Raw genomic sequence first — 16,921 nt, 5'->3', positions numbered from 1 at the left:
CTTTTTTTAAAAGTAATCTCTAGGGGCGCCTGGGTGGCTCAGTTGGTTAGGCAACTGCCTTCGGCTCGGGTCATGATCCCGGAGTCCTGGGATCAAGTCCCGCATCGGGCTCCCTGCTCAGCAGGGAGTCTGCTTCTCCCTCTGACCCTCCCCTGTCTTGTGCTCTCTCACTCTCTCTCTCTCTCTAAATAAATAAAATCTTAAAAAAAAAAAAGTGTTAAAAGTTTAAAAAAAAAATAAAAGTAATCTCTACACCCAGTGTGGGGCTCAAATTCATGACCCTGAGATCAAGAGTCAGATGCTCTACCAACTGAGCCAGCCAGGTGCAGCTATTTTTTATTTTGTTGTTTGTACTTTTGGTGTTATATCTAAGAAATCACAACCTAATCCAAGGTCACCAAGATTTACTTCTGCTTTCTTCTAACAGTTTTAATCTCACACTCCAGTCTATGATCCATTTTGAGTTAATTTTTCTTAACTGTGGTAAAGTATACATAATACAGAAAACACCTTAACCATTTTTCAGTTTGTTTGTTTTTAAGTAAGGTCTATGCCCAGTATGGGGCCTGAGCCCCAAAGGCCTCCCCTCTTTATTCTTTTTTTTAAGATTTTTCAAAAAATTTTTTTATTTGAGAGAGAGCAAGCAAACATGGGCTGGGGGCGGCAGAGGGAGAAGCAGGCTCTCTGATGTGGGGTTTGATCCTAGGACCCTGGGATCATGACCTGAGCCAAAGACACTCAACTGAATGAGCCAGCAAGGTGCCCCTTCCTCCTTTTTAATATGCTTTAAGGTAAGGAGGGTCCAACTTCATTCTTTTGCATGTTTACTTTTCCCAGAACCATTTGTTAAAAAGACTGTCTTCTCCCCATTGAATAGTCTTGGTATACTTGTCAAAAATCAATTCAGCATAGGGACTCGTGGGTGGCTCAGTCGGTTAAGCGCCCAACTCTTGATTTCAGCTCAGGTCATGATCTCAGGGTTGTGGGCTTGAGCCCCATGTTGGGCCCCACACTGGGCGTGCAGCCTGCTTGAGATTCTCTCTCTCTCCCTCTGCCCCCTCCCCTGGACTTGTGCCCACATGCACCCTCTCTTCCTCTCTCAAAAAAAAAAAAAAAAAATTCAAGGGCGCCTGGGTGGCTCAGTCGGTTAAGGAACTGACCCTTCAACTCGGGTCATGATCCCGAGGTCCTGGGATTGAGCCCCATGTTGGGCTCTCTGCTCAGGAGGGAGCCTGCTTCTCCCTCTCCCTCCTGCTCTGCCTACCTGTGCTCTCTCTGTCAAATAAATAAATAAAATCTTAAAAAAAATCAGTTCAGCATATATGTGAGGGTTTATTCCTGGGCCCTCTATTCTATTCCATCTCTCTTATATGTCTCTCCTCAAGTACTTTTTGAATAAATGAATGAGAAGGGAAAAAGAAACCTACATTTAATTGGAGTTTGAACATTAACTTGTTTTTGTTGCCTCAGAATTCACTTTACCTCCATTACTGTTTTCTCTTCTGTAAAATGAGGGACTGGACTAAAGGCCTCTTACAATTCCAATAAGCTTATGATTTTATACTCAAGGTCTTCTTCCTCAATATAGCACAGTCATATCATACACACCAAACATACATACATAATGTCAAATATTCATGATATATTTATAAAAAAACTGAAAACTCCTAAGGCGTTTCAATAAGTATATACTATATACCTTCAATATCTGAAACGATTAGCATCTGAGGTTGAGCGAGACCTTCTTGAAGACTGTAGAAGTGGATTGTACTATCAAATGTAATGAAGCCAATTTTTGTCCTAGTGTTGCCAGGAAGCCTACAAACAAATTCAGAAGAGTATTGCATCAAGTTTTTCCATATACATACATATATAAAAATATCTGTGAAGAGTTAATATAAAGAACTACTTTTGTATTATGGAAATTGTCCCAAAATAAATGCTTAATCCACCCAATGTTTAATTAGCATGAAAACAGACCCTACTCAAATGAAAACATTATGCATAACCCAAACAATCAACAAAACCCTGCAATAATACAGCAATCCAAAACTCACTACACCTATATAAAGTTACATAAATCACATAGGAAATGGTATATAAAAAAATATTTGAAAGTATATACAAACCTTTTCATGTTCTTATAGTGAACTTTGTAGGTGATTTTAACAAAAATAGTTCAAAAAATTACCATTTAGCAATTCTAAAATATTATATGTGTGTATGTATATATGTGTGTGTATGTATGTACACATATGCATATACATATACACATATATGCACACATTCTGTATTTTTAAGTTGAGCATGGAGCCCAATATAGGGCTTGAACTTAAGATCCTGAGATCAACACCTGAGCTGAACTCAAGAGTTGGACGCTTAACCAACTGAGCCACCCATGAGCCCCTAAAATATAATATAAATTAATATACTGCACATCTTTTAAAAAGTTTACCCAAATTTCTTCTTACATTGTTCATCTTAAGAGCAGCAAAAGTATCTGTCTTAAATATGTGGACCTTCAGTTTCTTAGACAAGCTAGTTTTCATTCTTGTTGCTCATTAAAAATACAAATGCTGGCAAGAACAAGGAGGTTCCTTTAACCCAGGTGAGGTACTTAGTCCATTTCTGATAAGATCTGGTCTTTCACGGGGCGCCTGGATGGCTCAGTCGTTAAGCGTCTGCCTTCGGCTCAGGTCATGATCCCAGGGTCCTGGGATTGAGCCCCGCCATCGAGCTCCCTGCTCAGCAGGGAGCCTGCTTCTCCCTCTCCCACTCCCCCTGCCTGTGTTCCCTCTTGTTGTGTCTCTATCTGTCAAATAAATAAATAAAATCTTAAAAAAAAAAAAAAGATCTGGTCCTTCACAATCTTCCATACCACACAAGAACACTATATTTCATTACAGTGAAAAGTCATACTAGCTTTTATAGGTTACACTAAGTATCTAAGAAACCATTTTAGAGTACAGATATTTTGGGATGCCTGGGTGGCTCAGTCGGTTAAACGTCTGCCTTTGGCTCAGGTCATGATCCCAGTATCCTGGGATCGAGTCTCGCATCGTGCTCCTTGCTCAGCCTGCCGCTCCCCCTGCTTGTGTTCTCTCGCTCTCTGACAAATTTTTAAAAATCTTAAAAAAAAAAAAAAAAGTACAGATATTTTAAGACACTTAATAGATATGACAACTAAATGTAACATGTATACACTGTTTGGATTCTTATTTCAACAAACCTACAATAAAGGCATTTCTGACACAACCAAAACCAAAAATTGAACCATGTAGTAAATCATATTATGGATTTACTGCTAATTTTGTTTGCTGTGATACTTGTATCTTAGGGTTAAAAATAATTGCAATTGGGCACCTGGGTGACTCAGTTGGTGAAGCGACTGCCTTCGGCTCAGGTCATGATCCTGGAGTCCCAGGATCAAGTCCCACATCAGGCTCCCTGCTCAGCGGGGAGTGTGCTTCTCCCTCTGAACCCTCCCCCCTCTCGTGCTCTCTCTCTCTCTCTCACAAATAAAATCTTTAAAAATAATAATAATAATTGCAATTATTTATAGGTAAGAAGATAGGCTGACAGAGATTTGAGTGAAAATACTCAAGGGGGAAAAATATGTTTGTGTATGGGAGGATTAGATAAATTTATGTTTCTCAGAGAGAGTGAGACCTGAAATTAACAAGCGAGTCTAAATGGACATTTAGAACATAATTATATATAGCATTTTTTTGCATTTTGAAACTATTCATTTTGCAAACACTGCTAGTTTCAAATTTAAGCTGAATTAAGATACTTACAAATCCAGATTGTCCAACAAACTCTGGCAAACTGAATTCAAGTATCCAGTTTCAACTGCATTGTGAGATACATCAAATACAAAGAGGTACACTGGAGGTTGAGGTGGTCGTAACTGAAGAAAAGAAAGATCTCATTAAAGACATTTAACAGGATTAAATCTAAACTTACCATCTGTCCAATCCACCTACAACAAAATAAACATTATTTACAGATTAAATGGAGACACTAATAAACAATAATGGATTAAGAAAATAATATAGAGGGACGCCTGGGTGGCTCAGTCGGTTGGGGGTCTGCCTTCGGTTCAGGTCATGATCTCAGGGGCCTGGGATCGAGTTCCGCATCGGGCTCCCTGCTCAGTGGGGAGTCTGCTTCTCCCTCTCTCCCTCCCTGTGCTCATGTTCTCTCTCGCTCTCTCTCTCAAATAATAAAATCTTAAAAAAAAAAAAAAGAATATAGAAATAACAGCAGTTTTAAAAATAGGCAAACCATATTATATTGTTTTCAGATGCAAAATTAAAAAAAGAAAAATGAAGATGTGATTGCCCTAAGTAAGAAGAGTTTTTCTCTAGGACAAGGAGAAAAAATGTAGTCAGAAGGCTTCTGGGAATATTGGCAATGTTCAATTTCTGACCTGCACGGTGCTAACACAGGTGTTTATAATTATTTGGTGACCTAAACATTTATGTTTAAAAACTTCTGAAAGAGATCTCCTCTTCCTCAATTACTTTTCCACATGTACACTATATTTCACAATTTAGGGAAATTACAATTGTGAAAGTGACAAATCAAGTTAGCCTGAGCTGGTTCCTTAACCAACACATTTTAGTCAAGATCCATAAAAATGTACAACTATATTTTAAAATTCCAAACTCAAAGATTTGTTCTCAAGTCAATAAAAAGCATCAAATAACCACAATGAGAACTGAGCATGTAGTATACTAACTTTTTTTTTTGGAGTGTACTAACTTTTATATTTTTTTGCACAGACCACTTGCCAGATTCATAGCATATGTCACCTAAGAGATAAGCGGAGAAGGAGCAAAACAGCTTGCAATAGGTAAGTTTACAAATTTTAAGGAAGTCAGTTTTGCAAATCCCGGGAGATAAAAAAACACCCCAGGAGGCCAATACAAAAGAACAGATGCTTCTTCTAATTTTTTGGCTTTAATTCAACAAAGAGACACTAGGGAAAACTATTACCAACCATTTAAGTGTCACAAAACTGTCTTCTGCACTGTACTTTTCTGTGGTGAAAAGAAAATGAACTCTCATAATTTCTATTTCCCATTGCCCAGAGATTACCCCACAAAAACATAACAAGGTAAAATAAAATATAAAAAGTTAGATGTTAAGTCTTATCTTCATATTCCCTTTATTTAGAGGCAATTATGGCATGGTGAAAGAGTAACCAAATCAAAAGGCATGGATTTTTATGCAAGGTCTCCCATTTACTTAAAGGATATTTTGGCAAGTCACCTAAGTCTTTTCACATCTGTAAAACAGGATTAACAGCATTCACCTAGCTTAATTCAGACAGTTGTTTGTAATGATCAAAAATATGTAAGTGCTTTGTAAAATGTAAAGTGCTAATGAAACATTAGACATAATTATTATTTTAAAAATGCCAAGAACTCAGATTCTCATACAAGTGTGTTATAGTACTTGCAAGAGAATGTTTATCACAGCATTATTAGAAAAAAATTGGAAGTGACTTAAAAGTAAATATGATCCTGGTATTACCTTACAAATTTCTCGATTGATGCACAAGAAACATAGGTGAAATTTTACATATACTTTCACTTTTCAAATTTACTCTTATATACTAATTAATATTTATAATGAACAAGTATAACTTATAAAATTTAAAAACATAAAATTTTGTTAAAGGATGCTACAGTGTTTTACTTAAAGCCCATTGTTTAGGGGCGCCTGGGTGGCTCAGTCGTTAATCGGCTGCCTTTGGCTCAGGTCATGATCCCAGGGTCCTGGGATCGAGTCCCACGTCGGGCTCCCTGCTCAGCGGGAAGCCTGCTTCTCCCTCTCCCACTCCCCCTGCTTGTGTTCCCTCTCTCTCTGTGTCTTTCTCTATAAAATAAATAAAATCTTTAAAAAAATAAAATAAAATAAAGCCCATTGTTTAATAAATATGCTACATAAAAAATGAAAGCTTACCATGTATTCTGAAGGAGCCATAAACTCAATAGTAGCATTCTGAACTTCAGGTCTTCTGTGAGGTTCTCCATAAACTCTAGTCAAAGGGTTGTACATGAATTCTTCAGGAACTATAAGTCAACAACATACAATGATAAAACTGAAAGGATTAAGTGTGATATATCTTGCATTTAGTGGTTTTCTTATTTTGAGGATTTAGAGATAAGACGACATAGACTAAATATTAAAGGATAAATATACTTTGTTTTTGAGTTCGTTTCCCCCACACTCAATGGCACTAAGTATGTCTTGCTTTTACAGCCACAATCACAGTGATTTTTCTCTTCCGACCTTCTAATATACTCTGTCTTAATTCTTGCTAAAATTGCTTTCCTAAAACAGCTTGAAAGATGATAAAAATTCATTAAATACCAATTATTATCTTAAATGTGACACTAAATTTTGTCTTAAATTTCATAATGGTACACAAATATTAATATTTGACACAAAATGTACAGACTCTGGCTGACCCTACAAAGCCATGGTAAAAATACTTCACAATACTATACTTATAATATACTAGTGCTCAAAGAATATTTTCTAAATTAGCATTGCATCTGTCTTCCCATTAACTGTTTAGAAATTCAAATTCCTACATATGTTAAAGAGTAAGCCATAGTTCATAAAATGGTCTGGGCTGCATATTAAAGTGACTTCTACCTTTATTTATAACTTTATTTCACATACTGAAGCACATATAAGATTTTAAAGGCATACCAAACACTATACATACATTTTCTAACTTTTATTAGAAAGTAAAAATTATGTTCTTACTCTATGCTCACTTTACTCCTAAAAAACATAAGAATGGTTTTTAAAAAGCTCTTAAATTCCCCATTTCCCAATGCTTAATGAAATTTCCTTTCAAACAGAGACCCAGTTTTCTTTTTTCTTAATTTTATTTATTTATTTATTTTTTTAAGTAAGCTCTACGCCCAACGTGGGGCTTGAACTCACTACCCCAAAAACAAGACTCACACGCTCCACCGACCAAGCTAGCCAGGGATCCTGGAGACCTAAATTTCAATGTGGATATCAAGTATACCCTTTTTCTTCTCTAATCCTAATAAAGTGTTATTGGTTAGATGATATTCCTTATAAGTTTTGTTTGTTTGTTTGTTTGTTTTAAAGATTTTATTTATTTATTTGACAGAGAGAGGCACAGTGAGAGAGGGAACATAAGCAGCGGGAGGGGGGAGGGAGAAGCAGGCTTCCTGTGGAGCAGGGAGCCCGATGCAGGGCTCGATCCCAGGACCCTGGGATCAGGACCTGAGCCGAAGGCAGACACCTAACGACTGAGCCACCCAGGCGCCGCCCCCCCCGCCCCTTTTAAAAAATTTTATTTAGGTTAGATGATATTCCTTAAACACAGACTGTAAGCAACTTCTGAAAGAGATCTCCTCTTCCTCAATTACTGAAAAAACTACATTCAACTAATCTTCTAGCACTGCCCACCTCCCTTCATACAGCAGTGAATGTATCTAATGGCAGCTATTCTGTGGACTTATTATCTTTCACCCTAGAGAAAAGGCATGGGACAATTTCTTTTTTTTTTCTTTTTTTTTTTTAATTTTATTTATTTATTCATGAGAGAGAGAGGCAGAGGGAGAAGCAGGCTCCCAAGGAGCAGGGAGCCCGATGCAGGCCTCGATCCCAGGACCCTGGGATCATGACCTGAGCCGAAGGCAGACGCTTAACCATCTGAGCCACCCAGGCGCCCAGGGACAATTTCTAAATAAAAATATTTCTTAAATTATAGGCTTAAATAATACCATGAAATATGCCATTTATTATATACCCAATATAATAAATGTAAAAAAGTGGTATCAGAAAAATACCACATTTTCTGGGCGCCTGGGTGGCTCAGTTCGTTAAGTGACTGCCTTTGGCTTAGGTCATGATCCCAGAGTCCTGGGATTGAGTCCTGCATCAGGCTCCCGGCTCAGCGGGAAGCCTGCTTTTCCCTCTGACCCTCTCCCCTCTCATGCTGTTTCTCACTCTCTCTCTCTCTCTCTCTCAAATAAATAAATAAATAAGATCTTAAAAAAAAAAAAGAATACCACATTTTCTGTTCAAAAAGTATATAAGTATTTATACACACACACACACACACACACACATATGTATGTATAAATGTGTAGAAAAAGTTAACAGAAGCTATCTTTGAGTAGAAGGATTATAGGTAAGTAAGACAGGGTATTGGGTTTTGGTTTTTTTTTTAAATTTCATATTATCTGCTTTCCCAACAACGTAAACTGAAATTTGTAAATGTTTAAAAAAGAAAACATACCATCATTGACTCGGTAACATAAGTTACACTTCCATCTCCTTTGATCCAGAAAGCTGACAAAAGGGTTGATGTATGTCCTGCATGAGCGGCATCTCACAATTGTACTGGAGGTAACCACAGGCAATTGCTAAAAAAAAAACAGAATTTTTTAAAGGCAATGATCATCACATCTAAAGGCCAAATACTAATTCATACCTTTCAAGTAACTTCTGGGATACTATAATTTTAGAGAAAAAAACCAAGGGTTAAAAAAGGTGTCCAAACTGTCACACAAGAATATTACATAGCTAAAATGTATTGATTTTAAAAACTACTATTTTTCTCCATGAACATTCTCATTAAATCCTGCCTTTTAAAAAGTATTTATTTTCTCATTAAACATTTATATTATAAAACCAACATGGTAAATATCCAATGTATTTTTGAGATGGATGGTAAATGGCCAATGAAATGACCGAGTAAATTAGGAATTTTCTTCATTTTACATTAAGAGCTTACTAAATTCTTTTTTTTTTTAAGATTTTATTCATTTGACAGAGAGAGAGAGACACAGCCAGAGAGGGAATACAAGCAGAGGGAGTGGGAGAGGGAGAAGCAGGCTTCCCGCGGAGCAGGGAGCCCGATGTGGGGCTCGATCCCAGGACCCTGGGATCATGACCTGAGCCGAAGGCAGACGCTTAACAACTGAGCCACCCCAGGCGCCCCAAGAGGCTTACTAAATTCTCATGGAAAGTCATAAAATAAGGGTAAATTATATTCAAGTATTCAATTAAACTCTGCAATTATGCTCCTATTTTAAGTTTATCCTACATACTAGAAGTTCTAAAGTCTTAATATAAATTTGTTTTGGGATAGTCACTTCACTTATGTACTGATCCTCCCAAGAGTATGTCAAGGTCCCAGAGCCTTATGACAAAAGTGGAAGGGCTTCTTTGTTTTTCCCCGGAGGGAAACAGCAACAGCCTGTGAAAGCAACAAATTTACTCCAAGAATGGCAGAACTGGGAGACTGGGTATTTTATTTATTTATTTATTTATTTATTTATTTAAATTTATTTATTTATTCATTTAAATTTACTTATTTATTTATTTGAGAGAGAGAGAATGAGAGGGGGGAGGGTCAGAGGGAGAAGCAGACTCCCTGCTGAGCAGGGAGCCCAACGTGGGACTCGATCCCAGGACTCCAGGATCATGACCTGAGCCGAAGGCAGTCGCTTAACCAACTGAGCCACCCAGGCACCCTGAGACTGGGTATTTTATTTTATTTATTTATTTTTTTTTTTAAAGATTTTATTTATTTATTTGAGAGAGAGAGAGAATGAGAGATAGAGAGCACGAGAGGGAAGAGGGTCAGAGGGAGAAGCAGACTCCCCGCTGAGCAGGGAGCCCGATGCGGGACTCGATCCTGGGACTCCAGGATCATGACCTGAGCCGAAGGCAGTCGCTCAACCGACTGAGCCACCCAGGCGCCCGAGACTGGGTATTTTAAATGGGCAAATGATTTACAACTTTTAAAATAGCATGGTTCATTTATTTATTTCCTTTCAGTATCTCTTGAATTTTTCAAAAATTGGCTTATTTTACCTCATTTTGAAGTGTTTGGTAATAAAAACGATGGCTGAATTACAAATAAAGGAACCTGTCAATGGTCAAATTCCTAAAGATGGCTCAGATAAATTCCACATGTGATTCTTGCACTACTGTAGAAAATTCCTCATCACCAAGATAATTTTCCATTAGACATTTACTTTCATTAGTGAAACATACCACTAGGTCTTTGAAAGGATGAAGCAGCAGTCCCAAAGGAAGTTTGGCTTTATTCAGTAAGGCCTGAGTCTGAGGAATGCTAGTCAGTGTGCATCTAAATAACCTACAACAAAGTAAAAACCATGTATCATAAAAAAAGAATCATGTGTCAGTTGTTGCTATGATTATTTTTGAGCAAAAAAAAAAAATTTGAAAGGTACACATTTTAACAGTGGATGAAATTACAAAAACTTTTCAATAGGCCCTCTCAAATTTTATCCCATTAAATATTTAAGTCCTATTCAGAAAGAGAGGTTGGAGAGTTACAACCCAGTATTATATAACTAAAATAGTCTCTTCTTGGCTTGGCTTGTGCATAAGCAGCCCAGACTAACAAATGACTTATTTTTCTTTTCTTTTAAAGATTTTATTTATTTATTTATTTATTTATTTATTTATTTTTAAGAATTTTATTTATTTGATAGAGAGAGACACAGCAAGAGAGGGAACACAAGCAGGGGGAGTGGGAGAGGGAGAAGCAGGCTTCCCATGGAGCAGGGAGCCCGATACGAGGCTCAATCCCAGGACCCTGGGATCATGACCTGAGCCGAAGGCAGACGCCTAACGACTGAGCCACCCAGGCGCCCCTTATTTTTCTTTATATAAATTTAGATTACAATGGAATTAAAAGGTGATGACACAAATGTACAAATGCAAGCTTAAGTTTATTAATGAAAAGATCAGTTTTGTTGAAGGTTCTAAAAATAACAAAATTCAATTTATCAGAAAGTCATCACCACATACATTTAAACTAATGATCCATTTTAAGGGACAAAAGAGTATTACGTTTGTTATGAAAAATAATTTAAAATGAGAGCAAATAAAGGATTATGTAGAATCAAATCCCCGTATGTTGGACTTAAAAAAAAAAAAAATGTATTCACCACAATGATATTGAGTGTCATAGTTCCATTAGAGCTGCTAAGAGCAGTCATCAGCCTAGAAGTTACAACCCTATTTCTTGAGTTAGAATATTTCAAATATCAAGTAAGCAATTAACAAAGATCTTTTTCCTGCATGCAAAACTATTTTCATAAATTAATGTTTGTACTGCTTGTTCATAATAGCATGGTTCCCCAAAAAATCCAAAACTTCTAGAATAAAATGTCATAGTGAATAAGAAATGCTATTTGAATCCTTACTCTGGGTTACAATTGAGTTTCTGGATATCTTCATGCAAATTTGGAACAGAAGGCTGCAAAGGTGTTGCTGGAAGCATATTTCTTTCTTGAAGAAGATTGATAACTCTTAGCCCCTCTGGATGTAGACTTAATCCACTCATGCTCGCAGTTAAATGATTAGCACCTAAGGGAGTCTAGAGATAAATAATTTCAAAGTAAGTAGCCTTTATATTTTCAGTTGAAAACAGAAGTATATAAGGACTTGGTTACTTAATTTTTCTCTAAATAACAAAACTAATCTAGATTTCCTGGTCAATTTTTTTTGGTTCTGGGGATATATAATAAAACGAGTCTTATGAAATACTCATTATTTTAATTGGTTAAAAGTATTCATTGCACCTTCCTAAAACTTTTATGTCTACACAGTTTAAATCAAAAGATGGAAAATTGGTTAAAAAAAAAAGTTTACCTGAGTAAAGCCCTGTGGCCCACTTGAGTAATTCAAGGAAGAGGGTGGCATTCCAGTTGTACTAGGTGGTGCTGTGTTCTGATAACCAGGTGGTAAGGAGGGATATGAATACCCAACACTCATAGTGGGATTCTTGTTAGCATGCTGTGGTGTTGCTAGAAACAAGGTAACTTTTAAGTTCTATTTTATATTCCAGAATCCTTTAAATAAACATATACATCCATTGAATTATAACGCTAAAATCCCTTGGGTAATTTAATACTTTCATTTATCAAATTTGCAACGTAAGACAAACACTACTAACAAAGAGCAATGATTAAAATCTAGTTAATGTAGACTATAACCAAAAACACATAAAAATAAGCTTGTATGAACAAAAATAAGCTTGTATGGTTAATTTACTTTTGTGTCATTTACTAAACTTTATATTCAGACTAAAATTCTAATTCAAAACGTCAATGAAAGCATATTAATGTTCAACTGGTTAAATACACTTAAATAGATTTAATTCATAAAAATACTCTATAAGCCAGAACATAATAATAAAGCCCATGATCCCAATTAAAGGAAAAAAAAAACTAACAAAAAATCTAAAGGTATGGAGATAAAAAATGCTACCATGACTTATTGCTGTGTGACATGATTATGAAGTTTTCTTCACTGTTTCCTATAACGAACACATACTAAAACAAAACACACACACACACACACACACACACAAACAAAAAACAACTTTCATAGCATCTCACCCAAGAAGCCACCGCCTTCAATTTCATCATAACTATTGTGAACCACATTAGATCCATTATTGGTATTTGATGTAATACCTAAAAAAGAAGTTTATCACAATATAAACTAGAACAATTATTACAATTTCTGAAAGATTTGAGCGCTAATGTCTAAAATTTAAGATAACTTTCCAAATACTTTAACCCACAGCCCAGGTAAAATGTCAAATGTTGAAATAAAAATTTCAAATAATGCATGTTTTTAAATATACAAAATATATAAAAGTTTTAAATAATTTTACAAACTTCTAAAACAGATGGTCCTTTGTGCAGTTTATAAAATTACATACTATCTGAAAGATTTCAGCAGTTGAGAGCAGCATTAAAAACCTCTAAAGAACAGTACACATTGAAAAAAAAGTCATCAAAATCAGTACTATTTAAAGAGAAAATAAATTATGAGGATAAAAACACTTTTTTTTTTCAAAACAAGGAAAAGAGTGGAATCTAGAATTAATTTGAAGGTGATATAAGTTAACAGAATGATTGCTTTATTCTAGGGAACAACTATTAAAATAAAATAAAAATCTTAACTTATTTTCCCCCCAATTTAAAGATTTAAAGATAAATGCCAGGGACATCTGCTTATGAATTAAAATCTATTTCTAGGTACCTTTACTATTTATGAGCTCTAAGTCAGGTATAGAAGAAACTAAAATTAGTGAATAGCATCAACCTCTTAGCTTCTAAGTACCAAGGTGCTAACTTTAATAGTCATTTTAACACCAAATAGGTAAGTTTAATAGTTGATAAAATCAGTTAATTTCTTTCCAGTTCTCAAGACCACCATGACTTTAACCATGAGTTGATACAGAAAACCTTAATAAAACTGTTTTTATTTTATTTTTTTAAGATTTTCTTTATTTGACAGAGAGAGAGACAGCAAGAAAGTAAACAAAAACACTGGGCATATTTTTAGTTGGTTAAAAATGCAAGTATTTATTGTAGCTTGATTTTCAAAGTTATTATGTGGCCAACAGTGGGACATTACCATTTTGTTACTCATTGTTAACACCCTTCTTTTCAAAATATTCACGGGTCACTCTTTTCCCTACTTATATAATACTAAAAAAAGGAAATGATAGAAGAAAAAACAAAAATAATATTGACTGTATTCAGTAGTAGGATATGGAGAGCGGTTTTTCCCTCCTCTGTTTTCCTATTTCCACATTTTGCTGCATTTGCTGCATTTGCTGCATAACCCAGCATTAAGGTTATTGCTAAAATCAATTTCCTACTTGACAAAATACAGTGTTGAAACTAATAAACTTATATTTTAAAGTTGTATCTGAAGACAATGCTTTAAAACATTTTACTGTTTAGGGGTGCCTAGGTGGCTCGGTCGTTAAGTGTCTGCCTTCGGCTCAGGTCATGATCCCAGGGTCCTGGGATTGAGCCCCGCATCAGGTTCCCCGCTCAGCAGGAAGCCTGCTTCTCCCTTTCCCACTCCCCATGCTGTGTTCCCTCTCTCGCTCTCTCTCTGTCAAATAAATAAAATCTTAAAAAATATATATATATATTGTTTATATACAACTTCAAAATGCTTGCATAGTTTACTTTTTATTTAGGCTGATAAATATTTGTTAATATTTACAATAATAGCAGAAAACAAAATACTGCTTCCATGGAAAAGAGCCAATGTATTAAAAGGACAGTTCTAACACAGAACAAAAGGAGAGTTCTAAAGCAGAAATTCTCCTCTCACCTTCCTCTGCCAAAAGGCACCTAACTTTAGAGCCATGATGGTTAAAATCTGCCCAGCAACAAAAAAAGATAACAGCAGTAGTTCCCCAATGCTAGGCCCAATACAGGGTATTAGAATTCTAAGGAGCTTTTTTTAAACTCTGAATTCCTGAAGGCCTTAACTGGATGAATTCCTGAAGGCCTTAACTGGAACAACTAAATTTCTGGAAAAAATATTATCTGAATGCAAAGAATTCAAATAATATTCATCCTTCCACCCTGAGTCAAAACTTTAGATTTGACTTGGTTTTGCCTTGCTTACCTTCTTGGTTGACAGCTGAATTATATGAGGGCTGGGGCACAGCTCTATGTGATGATTTCTGAGGCGTGAGTGCCCTCACTGGAGGTGGTCCTCCAGTTGGAGGGGGCCCAATAGGAGCTCCTGGTTGGAAAGTGGTAGGCAGAGGTGGGTTCACTAAGGGGGGTGCAGAACCTATAGAAATATCAGTTTTTCACAAGTCACTTAAGAACTAAGAAAAAGGACAAAACAGCCTTTTACCAAATATGAGTAACTTCCAAATTTACATTTTAATTAAAATCACTAACAAATTACCAGAAATATGTTACCTGCTCAGGTTTATGACTTTTTCATTTATATGCATGCTTTACACATTTACAATCTATTTTACATGCTTCTTGTCAATTATTAAAGCAGCATCAAATCACTTATAGGGTAGATACAATGCCCTGGTTATTGATTCATTTTTATTAACTGGTCACAGAGGTTCAACAAGGCCATGTCAAATATTCCAATAGAAATTAACATGAATAAAATGTTATTAATGTCCTATTAATGTAGTCCATTCAATTAACATTAATTAGGTTGACAGCTTTCTAAAGTTACAAACTAGGGGCTCCTGGGTGGCTCAGTCAGTTGAGTGACTGACTCTTGATTTCAGCTTGGGTCATAATCTCAGGGTCTTGGAATCGGGCCCCAAGTGGGGGGTCTACAATGAGCTTTGGAGCCTGCTTAAGGTTCTCTCTCTCCCTCTTCCTCTGTCCCTCTCCCCTGCTCACAATTATTAATCTCACAAAAATTAATCAAAAAAAAAAAGGAAGGAAGGAAGGAAAGAAGGAAAAGAACACTCCCTAGGCTTAAAAATCAGGAAATGATACAAAGTTAATGTATATACTTTATAAAACACTGATATCTGAGAAGTTTAACACTACACATCAAACCAAACTAAGAATGACACAGTATTTATACTTCTATCTACCAGTATCTCGCTGCCTTGATTTCACCCATTTTCTATCAGGACAGTAAGTGCTGATGAGTGTAAAAACATTATGTTACTTTTGGGGAAATTCCTCTCTGTGATATCAAAAGTTCCAAAACCCACACCACCTGCTCATTCAAGTCAACAACATTGTTCCCACCTTCTTATTTGTCAAAGAGAAGGAACAAAGTCTACAAAGTAGATAAAATACTACTGATAAGAATGTGATTTAATTTTTCATTCCAGGACTTTTCTTAATCCTCTGAATTTTTAAGTGAAACAGATAATAAATGAATTTTATTTATATTCTACCTGTATTTGTAAAACCTTGTGATTTTTAAAAGTAAGGGGATAAAGATACCGAGATATGAAAATTTTCAATGTTTTTTCAATACTGTTCAATTCTCCAGGGTCAAAATGAAAAATGATCGTTATTACTGAACCTTACAGTTCCCAACAAGACAAATCAGTGCCCTATTGACAACTGAAGACAAAGATTACTGCCATATAACTCCCTTATCAAGGAAGCACTGACACATATCCACGGCAATACAGACAAGTCAAAAGTACAAAAGGACAAGGTACACTACCAACTCAGCATGAGCAAGAATGTATGATACATCTGGCCACAAAGGTGTAACAACCTAATGTTTAACAAAATACAAGTGAGCTTATAGAGATTTTTCACAGGTTTAAGAAAAAAAAATTTGAAACCACAACATGCTACATTTCATAGACATTTTTTCAAGCTGAATAATTTTTTTTCCTTTTTAAGTAGGCTACAAACCCAGTGTGAAGCCTAACAGAGCTTGAACTCATGATCGTGAGATCAAGACCTAAGCTCAGACCAAGTCAGACGCTTAACCAACTGAGCCACCGAGGCACCCCTCAAGTTGCATAATTCTTATTTGTAACATTAATAGCTAGAGTTTTAGAACTTGCCCTTCAGATCCCTAAAGCTAATGTAAGGATGTTAAAAGATTGCTTATTAGGAAAAAAAAAAAGATCGGGAGCCTGGGTGGCTCAGTCGGTCAAGAGTCTGCCTTTGGCTCAGGTCCTGATCCCAGGGTCCTGAGATCGAGCCCCAGCATCTGGCTCTCGGATCAGCGGGGAGTCTGCTTTTCCCTTCGACGCCCTCCCCCACTGCTCATGCTTCCATGTTCTCTCTCTCTCTGAAATAAACAAAATCTTAAAAAAAAAAAAAAAAGGAAAAAAGTAAGAGACATTTAATATGTGGACTCGAGACTTAGTTTAACATAGATACAGTTGTGAGATCAGATAATCAGGCACCAACTACCAATGAAGTGTTAAAAAATGAGAAATTTTTTTTAGAAGTATCTAAGAAAAAAGCAGGGTAGTCACATATTTATTTAAGGTTCATTTTCTTAGGTTTATGTATCTTTCTTCCCCCTTCTTTTATATAAGAAACTTCCTAAGTTTTGTCACTCGCTTATGTCTCTTTCACCACATCTGTGG

General features: G+C 36.0%; 1 protein-coding gene across 4 annotated transcripts in view; it reads right to left on the bottom strand.

Annotated features, from left to right (window-relative positions):
• The window catches only part of SEC24A (SEC24 homolog A, COPII coat complex component), a 69,377-nt gene that overhangs the window by 25,388 nt on the left and 27,068 nt on the right, over positions 1-16,921 (bottom strand). The window contains exons 3-11 of one of the 4 annotated variants that reach the window (XM_027605157.2): positions 14,491-14,661; positions 12,447-12,524; positions 11,698-11,852; positions 11,250-11,422; positions 10,069-10,171; positions 8,303-8,429; positions 5,974-6,083; positions 3,798-3,910; positions 1,700-1,818 (exon numbers count right to left, since the gene is read on the bottom strand). In XM_027605157.2, the coding sequence (XP_027460958.2) occupies positions 1,700-1,818; positions 3,798-3,910; positions 5,974-6,083; positions 8,303-8,429; positions 10,069-10,171; positions 11,250-11,422; positions 11,698-11,852; positions 12,447-12,524; positions 14,491-14,661 (1,149 nt within the window). The remainder of the gene's footprint in view (positions 1-1,699; positions 1,819-3,797; positions 3,911-5,973; positions 6,084-8,302; positions 8,430-10,068; positions 10,172-11,249; positions 11,423-11,697; positions 11,853-12,446; positions 12,525-14,490; positions 14,662-16,921) is intronic. The other 3 variants (XM_027605158.2, XM_027605159.2, XM_027605160.2) reach the window with 3 other exon arrangements.

This window comes from Zalophus californianus, chromosome 5 (genome assembly GCF_009762305.2).
Source record: "Zalophus californianus isolate mZalCal1 chromosome 5, mZalCal1.pri.v2, whole genome shotgun sequence".
Classification (NCBI taxonomy): domain Eukaryota; kingdom Metazoa; phylum Chordata; class Mammalia; order Carnivora; family Otariidae; genus Zalophus; species Zalophus californianus.
This window is presented reverse-complemented; position numbering and strand designations above follow the sequence as displayed.